This window comes from Spodoptera frugiperda, chromosome 30 (assembly GCF_023101765.2).
Source record: "Spodoptera frugiperda isolate SF20-4 chromosome 30, AGI-APGP_CSIRO_Sfru_2.0, whole genome shotgun sequence".
Lineage (NCBI taxonomy): Eukaryota > Metazoa > Arthropoda > Insecta > Lepidoptera > Noctuidae > Spodoptera > Spodoptera frugiperda.
Window position 1 is genome coordinate 7800715 of NC_064241.1, and position 9374 is coordinate 7810088.

The 9374-nt window shown below is 34.6% G+C and overlaps 3 protein-coding genes across 3 annotated transcripts; 2 read left to right on the forward strand and 1 right to left on the reverse strand.

Moving 5' to 3' along the window:
• Window positions 1-248: 248 nt before the first annotated feature.
• Window positions 249-1875, reverse strand: LOC118269903 (uncharacterized). The gene is made up of 4 exons (XM_035585270.2): window positions 1518-1875; window positions 1180-1435; window positions 823-1020; window positions 249-529 (listed from the first exon to the last, which is right to left on the reverse strand). Exons 1-4 carry the CDS (start codon window positions 1554-1556, stop codon window positions 264-266), a joined length of 759 nt encoding a protein of 252 aa, XP_035441163.1. The 5' UTR covers window positions 1557-1875; the 3' UTR covers window positions 249-263.
• Window positions 1876-3731: 1856 nt separating this feature from the next.
• On the forward strand, window positions 3732-7361 carry LOC118269936 (programmed cell death protein 2-like). The gene is made up of 8 exons (XM_035585327.2): window positions 3732-3916; window positions 4003-4169; window positions 4273-4467; window positions 4712-4824; window positions 5073-5197; window positions 5317-5470; window positions 5557-5701; window positions 5786-7361. Exons 1-8 carry the CDS (start codon window positions 3809-3811, stop codon window positions 6072-6074), a joined length of 1296 nt encoding a protein of 431 aa, XP_035441220.1. The 5' UTR covers window positions 3732-3808; the 3' UTR covers window positions 6075-7361.
• A 566-nt stretch (window positions 7362-7927) lies between these two features.
• LOC118269919 (uncharacterized protein CG16817) lies at window positions 7928-8690 on the forward strand. Its single transcript, XM_035585303.2, has one exon. It carries the CDS (start codon window positions 8097-8099, stop codon window positions 8595-8597), a length of 501 nt encoding a protein of 166 aa, XP_035441196.1. The 5' UTR covers window positions 7928-8096; the 3' UTR covers window positions 8598-8690.
• Window positions 8691-9374: the final 684 nt, after the last annotated feature.

Genomic DNA, 9374 nt, shown 5'->3' on the forward strand with positions numbered 1-9374 from the left:
TTGTTACATTTTTCGCAGATCAAATGCCATTTTTATAGTACATATAGGTACTTAAATGTATTTATTATTGGGATGCTTGTCTATTAGATAAAATGTTTAGCTTTTTATGGAAATACATTGTTTGAAAATATTAGGAACTGCTTATGTACTTACATTAGGAACAAGCTAAAGCTGAAAGATTACGTAGGCGCTTTATATCAATGCGTTACTTGAGGTTCAAGGATACGGACTTTTAGTGAAAGATCGTGTTCTGTATAAATTATTTATTTAAATAACAAATCTATAAACGATCCGAAAATACTTGATGATCTGTTTGGTTGTTGTTGAGTTTTCTTTGGATGTCTGTTCGTATGTGCAGAATATTCAGGGAACCGAAATGCAGAATTGGGTTTTCTTAGCTGCGACCCTTCTGTGGTGGGCCGAACCGGAGGGTATCCTACAACATGGCCGAGGGCCCCACCGATGAGACCAAGGTGATAAGCTGCCTGGGGATGGTCTACAGTATCCTCCCTCACTGGCTTCACGTACCCTGCAATAAAGTAATTAATATAGCATCATGATCATCACTTAACGACCGATTTACCTACTCCTTATTTTGAAAATTTCATCAATATCAAAATTATCACAAAACCGGGGAATCAAACGTGTTGCACGATAGTCGCATTTGCGACCACTCAATCAACGTTCCATTTAATGCGATTTATTTAACAGGTTACCTGAATCAGAACTCTTTGAACATCGTTAAAGTTTCTTAATTCGTAATTGGAACGAATATTGCGTGACTAGACAACTTAGCTAAAATAAATCAACCTTGAACCTTACCTCCTGGATAATAAGGTGGTCTGTACCCATTGGGTCCATAATTGCCCTCAAAGTTGTACGGAGGTCGTGTGGGCTTTGGCGGTCGATGTGGCCTAGAAGGCGGTCTGTTGGCCCCGTGGTGATAGGTATTCACGTAGTCGTTATTTATGAAATAACGATCCTCTTTCACTGATTTTCTTCTTTGGCCAGTTGGAGTCACTAGAAGTTTGCAAATACACAGTATTTGAACAAAATTATATCAGATACCTTCCTATTACCTATCCAAGCGGTAATGAAGTTTGAAAAGACCGTTTAAAAACTAGAACTAAAAGTTAAAACTAGAATAAATTAAAAGGCGATATCGAATTTTATACTTACGAGAACTAAGGTCTGTTTCGTCGTAATCTTCAATTTCCCCGCAATCATCTGGATCGTCTTCTTGAGGCTGTTCTTGCAAATCATCGAGTGGGTCCATATGTGGTGGTCTCCCAGGCCGAAATAGGTGATGTATTACCCCAAAAGTTCGGGGTTTCTCATCCCAAGCAACCTGACGTCGGTGAGGAGCAATTTTGTTCGTAGGACATAAAGATGGATTAACTGTTACTGCATCCAACTGAACCATGATTGACAATATCTACAAAAAGGGCAAAAATCTCTTAGATAAATGCAAAATACCAAACACTCAAAAAAGCACTGATTCTAAATTAACAACGTACCGATATAAAAAGAAATAAATATTTTCCTGTTACGTCCATTTTTCTAAAATAATATTAAGTATATTTAATTTTAAAACTGATTAATTTAATTTAGTCTAAACCAATACTTTTCGCTGTAGTGTCCAACTCGTGTCTGAACGTAACACTAACAGTTCTGCTACTACAACTTTGGACTCCCACGCAAAAGTGAAATGACTCCTTTAAACTTAGGCAATGACCGATCCTTTTATAGACAATATTAAATGTCTTTTTCACAACGCTGCCCCAAAATACTAAAATATTATGTTCAGAATATATTTGAAACAGTAAAATAATATTTCGTCAAGCTAGCTTCTAGGACATGGGTACAAGTATGAACGAATTGGTCGGAGTTAGCTCGAGTCACCTACCTATATAGGTTCCTACTTGAGATCTAGAACGTATCGTTTCGGACTTACTGTCTTTTGCAGCTCACCTTGGCTCATTTGTTAAGCATCAATGAATATGTAGACATGTAAACATATTACTCTAAAATACAGACAGCTTATTCGTACTTACTTATTGCATAGCTACATAATGCACAACTGCACAATGTACTTAGGTGCATACAATAGTTTCTGGAGCGTAGCGTAAATCGTTAGCAGACCATGTCGCATTTACCCTTGGTAAAGTAGCAGCGCGACAATCGCCGCGTCGTGTGTAGCGGAATGCTACTCATGAATATGAGCCTCTAGCATGCCCTGAAACTAGTCGAGTTCCTTGTCAAACAGTTACGTGAGTAAGACGATAACATAATATGTAATTAACCTGGTAAAGTACCTAGATCGTAAATAGTGTACTCAGACCTATTCTAACATATAGAACTGCGTAGTTTTTAGCATTACCAACTATATACCTACAGGAAACCGATATAGGTACTTACCTAAAAAGTATATTATGTATTAAAAGGTTAGAATACCTACACTCTGCGCATTTTCTTATTTTATGCTATTCACTAGATTTCGAAACTGAAAACCCCAAAATGCTTAATTTAATCCGATACTGGAATTAAGAACTGGGCCCAGGCCCAGAATTTGCGGTTAATCCAATAAAGTCTAAGTTAACATGCAATTTGGACCCAGTGTTAACCTTCTTTAGGAATCAATTTTCTTTATTGAAAATTGTGACACATACCTACCAAGAAAAAAAATTTTTCATCGTCCGGTATCTAACTATACGCGTCGTTGAACTTTACATATGTTTATAATGATGCCTTTTCATAATAACAAGTCCTTACTGGTGCAACAGTCATCAATTAGGCAAGACGTGATTCCCAAGACATGTTTGCTATGTTCGGATCCTCATTTCGTAAATACGTAGGTTGATAATGTTTTGGTGAATTTCTTCACAACGTTCAAGGTCGTAATACCCGTTTTGTCCATTATGGTGTCTGTTATTTGCTTATATGGACCCTGCTTAGTAGGCCAGTTATATATTACAGTTAATTAACAATCATTTCAAATAGGTAAATCAGAAGTTGACCATGGCATTTTCAGTATTTTCTATCGAATACTTGCCTTATCTGGACAGGCGTAAAATAGTCAGATACTGACTGCCTCGTTAGTCAAGTGCGACTGCCCGACCAATAGTCTCGGGTTCGATTTCCAGGTCGGACAAATTATTACTGGACTTTATTCGGTTTTCCGAAAATTTGTCAGTGGTAGCACTGAGTCTGGAACGTAAAGTACCTACGTACTACGTACCTAATGCAAAGTTTTAATTTATAACTGATGTTCGAAATTATGACGACTTATCCACAACCGACCCCAGTTGGAAAAATAGGCATCACGCTACATTAATGCCATCTGGTGAGAAAAAGTTGTACCCTGTTTCAGGAGGCACACATGCTGGACGCTTTCTATTACAAAACACTTTTAAGAGGTAAGAGGTTTTAACCGATAAGACGGTATTGGCTGTTCAGATTTACTTCGAAAAAAATAACAGTTCTGATCGGGACGGCTGCGGTAGTCCCCTAGTTTTAAAAATCCGATCACAGTTAGAGCAGTAGAGCTGGCCGGCAGAGTTGTATGTGTAAATATAGGAGGACTTAAGTCGGTCTTTGCGTAATTGACGCTTTACGTCTAACATGATCTTTGTTAAATCAATTATACAATCATTAAAGTTGGCTGTGTAGACAGAATTCTCAGTCTACGGTTGGCTGTATGAGATATTATCTATGCCTGTCATAAGAATTCAATAAAAAAGTTAATTTTGACATTTCGCTCAAATCAATGCTTTCATTGATCTGAAAATCGGTCTTTTTTATATAAATAATGGCAAAACAACAAGGCAAAATATATTTGGGCTATGAAGATGAAACGATTGGTGATAGAAATCAAACCTTATTGAATTATACAGTGAATAAAATCGGAGGCCTGCCCGTAAGTTTATTCATAAATTTGTTCGCACCAGAAATCTTTTATCGACCACATGCTTAGTACACTTAATTTTATTAATTTTATTACAGGACTGGCCACCTCTTGAAAATCTACAAATTACAACGAAATGCCCTCTTTGTGGTCTACACAGACTTCTTGTTATACAATGTTATGCACCACTTGAGAATTCTATTTATCATCGCACTCTATATGTTTTCGCGTGTATAAATCCTAATTGTTGGATTCAATCTGAAAGGTAAATACACCATAATTATGATGATAAAGTACTATCAACCATGTATTGAAATAAAACATCTCACTACCATCCCTTTATTCTCAAACTATATTTTTATTTTTAGTTGGTTGTGTGTAAGAAGCCAGTGCCAAGATAATTCCTCTAAGGAGTCAAGAGCTATTGTTACCCTCCCTAACCCAGACACTGCACTGTCTTGGTGTCAGGGGGCTGATGAATGGGATGAGAATGACAATGATACAGCTAATGGAAATTTTATGAATGTTGACAATGCTCCCAGCCCCAATAATGCTGTACAGAGGTGAGCGATATTAGTTAGCTTTTTAAACTTAATTTTAACTTCTCACTATTAACCTCTTTTCTGCTTCTACAAGACAAGACATTGTCTCGCTTAAATCTATTCTTTAGTAGGTTCTAAGGACAATCCAAAAAACCATTATTGAAAAATCTCAGTGTAAATTTTATTTACAGCGCACTCATTAAATGTAGATGCACCATAGTGTAATAATGTAATAAATTGTTAATATTTCACAATCCTTAAACAGAAATTCTGATGAAGATGAAGAGAGCAATTCATATGAATTGGAAAATGTGGAACAAGCCTTTGGAAACCTCCAAGTATTTGATGCTCACAATGCGAACATGTCACCCATACAAGGTAAATACAAAATCATTTCTTCCATTCTTGGAGAAATGAAACACTTTGTTTACACATACTATTTATTTATTTCTAACAATTACATCTTACAGTAGTAGAGTAAATCATTTTGTAAACATTGTAAATGACCCATAAATAAATATTTGATAATGGCGAACAAAAGGTGGAGTAATAAATACAAATTAAGGTTTGCCCTAACCATAAGACCAGAGGATATAAATTACTTTCTACTTTGGTACATATTACAGGAGCTATGGGTGCAATTGGAGCTCCAGCGGCCGCAGCAGAGTTAGAGGGGGGTGATGAGCCAGGGTTGGTCACTGTTGACACACCAACAGCTCCCACCAGTGATATTGAGGCCTTACTGCAACAAGTCAGTATACCTTTACATCTCAAAATTTTGCCCTTTTTTCAGTGTTAAAGTAGAACCTATTATTCACCCTAAACTTATTTTAAAAGTTTAGTTTCTCACTGTAATTGTTATAATTTTAGACCGCAGAACTGCCTCCTGACTTGAGAAGTCGACTGATGTGTGGTCCATTACAATTTGTGCCGAAATATATTTACGTTGAAGAAGAGTGGAAGAAGTTAATGGGTAATGATGATAGAGCTAATGAATTGCTAAATAAATATAAAATTGAAAATGGTAAGTTTAAAATGTTAAATATTTTATTTTTAATAAATTAATACCTTCTCAGAACACCGTTATTACATAACTATTATTTTTTTCAGAAATTGAAGTTTGTGCTGGTGACCGAGTTGTAGGTGGAGGTGGATCTGATGAAGAACCTTATGAGGAAGCGGCACCTTTACATGGTGATAGATTATTCCATGCCTTTATTACACGACTGCGCAATCATCCAGGACAAATACTTAGGTAAGAATTACTATAAACCTTGTGTGAACACAATGATTAAAACTTAACATAGATTTCAAAGAGTAATTGCAATAATTTTTACAGGTATTCTAGGGAAGAACCCCCAATCCTGGGTGCGCCACTGCCAAGTACTGCAAGTACCCCAGACACTCCAAATATGCCAACTATTTGTTCACGCTGTGGTGCAAGACTCACCTGTGAGCTACAACTTGTGCCTGAGTTTGCTGAAACTCTCCGCTTGCTACCCACCAACTTATCTCTTGCCCACTTACATTTTCTCTCTGTACTGATATTCACTTGTTCACAAAGTTGCTGGCAATCATCCGATACATTGGTAAAGGAATTTGTTGTCTTTCAACCTGAGGTTGTGTAAATTAAGCATTTTGTTGACTGTTTTGATGCTTTTTGTCCTTCTAAAGTTGTTAAAATTACAATATTTATGTTTATGAAAGGAGAGGTCGTGGTTACGACAGAATCTATATTATGACATGGTAGACACAAGGCTGGAATAAAGAAGACAATGAAAGGTTTTAGCAATTACATAAAATTAAATGTTCGCAATAAATGATCACAATTTTACCCGTGACTTAAACTTTATATTTATTACTGTACTGTGATCGTGAGTTTTTCCACTAGGATTATAATGATTTCAATATTTATAGATGTCTATGAAAGTCAATAATTGTTATTTCTAATATTATATAGTGGACTAATGTCTAATGTAAGCTTAATTTATTTTTTGCTGTATGATATTCTCACATGTTTACTCAATCAATTTATAAGATAATACGCTAGAGAATCTTTGTAATTAATTTTGTAACATTGCAATGTTTGCTATATTCTGAATTTTTATGACTATTTATCACACTTAAGGAATATGCAATAATTTTTACTATTATGTATTTCAGTTGGCATTTTCAAAGTATATTGCAATTAGAGCTTTCTTACAATTTGTAAGTAGTCAAGTAATCTCTAGTATTGCATTTTACAATAAAATCATAGTGTGTACCTATATTAAATATCCTTAAATGTCCATGAATAACTGCCAGGTAGAAGTAAGAGTATTAAAAAAAGTAAAAGTTAAGAAGTATGTGCTTTCACTATGTTAAGTGTTTCTTTTTATTAGACTATAGACTACTATCTGCCTGTAACACGTCCTATAGTCACATCGTATAGCTTCTTTAGAATTCAAATTATAATATATTTAAACCAAAATATAGTTTTCAAAACTAAAATCCTTAAATTGTTTAAAAATTCTTAAATTTATATAAAGAAAGATGTTTATAAATTATGTATAATATCATTGTTTAATACTTTTATCAGTTCTCTCAAAGAGTGTTATGTAAAACTATCTCTATAATTTATAAAGTTTGATTTGCAAAATCTTAACGACAAATAAACATAATAGTGTGTTTGCTAGTTAGGTACAATAGAGTAAAAAGCCTTGTTACTCAAGAATGCTCAATGGATACATAGAATATGTATTGCATTGTTTAATGTTATCCATCTTTATCTAAATAATTGGTAATAATTACTCTTTAAGTATTTACTAATTAATATGTAGCATAAAAAAATAAAATCTGTTTTCCGATCCATTAAACCATATTGCCTATAAAAACGTCAATCACTGTAGTTCGTGGGAAATAAAATGTGTAAGTTATCCCGATTTTTATTTATAATATTCTGCCCCTTATCCATTCCACCCCTCAGATTAGATATTGAGGTTTATCGGTTTTCGGAAAAAAAACAGTAACGGCGCGGTTTTTGGTATTATGCCCCTTATACGACAATTACGACACATGGTTCATCTATTAAAATATGGGAGTCCTAAACTGTTGTCAAACGCTTTACACTGTATAATTAACTATGTGAACTAACCTACCCCCTCGGAAACAAAAGGTGTGATGATATTTTTATCCAAAAATAAATTATACGAAGAAATTAAACCCGTAAACAGATTAATCCGTTGCTCGAACCCAATAAGGCCTTTTACAGGTTTCACCTTAGGGCAAAGAATATAAATAAGTATAGGGAAACCTAAGGGGGCCTAAATTCAGCTTTACTTTTTATTTGTTTTTGTATTCTAAACAAATTTAAATATTTATTTTGTTTTTTACTATATAATTACATATATTATACGTAAAAATAAAAATAAAATTATTTAGTCGATTATAAAAACACAGATAATAAATGGAAGTTGTAACGGAAGCCACATTTTCTACAATATTTTATCTGTGCATCCGTCTTCCATAAATGAATCGGTGCGGCGAGGCGGCGGCATAGAAAGACTATCAATTTTCGTGAGTCGAACAGTGAATCTAGTCTAAAAGTTAAGGTTTGTTGCATTTCTTCGTGTTACATTTTTACAACCTCGTGCAAATATACACTTTTAAACATGTCTGGCGAAGCACCTGTACCTCCTCCCGTTCTATGGGCCCAGCGCAAAGAAGACGTTTTTCTCACGTTTAGCATCGAATCTAAAAACCCTACGATTAAAATAGAAAAGGACTCCGTTTACTTCAAAGGCGTGAATGCTTCAGACAATAAAGTACACGAGGTTACGATAACGTTATATGATGCTGTGATTCCTGAAACAAGCGCCTTCGTAAATAAAGGAAGATGCATAGAAATGATTCTCCGCAAAGAAAAGAAAGACGCTTCCTACTGGCCTTCATTAACAAAGGACAAGAAAAAACCTCATTACCTCAAGGTAGACTTCAATAAGTGGAAAGACGAAGATGATGAAGATGACAATGAGAATGGTGGAGGCAACTCATATGATATAGAAGAAATGCTCCGGTCTATGGGCGGCGGTGGAGGTGACAAGGCTGACAAACCCTCATTCGATGACTTAGAAACAGATTCCGATGATGAAAATCTACCAGACCTTGAATAACATCCCCGGAGTGATAATACTTATATTTAACACATGAAAAGTACATTATGTATAAGGTTTTTACAGTTATAATAAAATCATTGATAAAATGAACAGGTTACATTCATTTTAGTTACTGACCTGTACTTCTGTAACACACTCATTTTAAATCAAATAAGCGAGTTCCAAATCTGTAGTTAGGAAATATTTAATTTAAATATATTCAAGAAGAGTGAAGTACTAAATTGTTTTTCAATATGCCCTTCTAAAACCAATGCACCTTGATTTAAAGTGTAGTAAGGTCCTAAATGGACAAGCTCTATTTCTAGCGAGTATCTGCTACTAGCAGCAAATAACACTTCTACACTTTTCATTTACAAACACCTATTTTCATTTATAAACACTAGACAAATACTCTACAAAAAGAAAAAAATTGAGCACATACAGGTGTTTCTACACAATTAATTCTAGTCGAGTTGCAACATTTTTTATGGTCTTAAGGGGGGAAAAAAAATAAGACTAAATATAATTTGGTGAGATTAATTTAAAAATGTTATAAGTAAAAAAACAAAAATTCAAAGTATTATCCTCAAAAGTAATGAATAATAAAAAACATGACAAGATTTAGTTATTATGACACTGTCTGCTTATGACCTCCCATCCAACACCCCCTGAATAATGAGTTATTTGATTGAAAAAGTGTGATACGGCAAAGTTAACTTTAGTAAGTACCATGGCATACTTGTAGGCTCTAGAACATTCTATTGGTACTGTGGTTTGGTCGATAATATTGCGGTT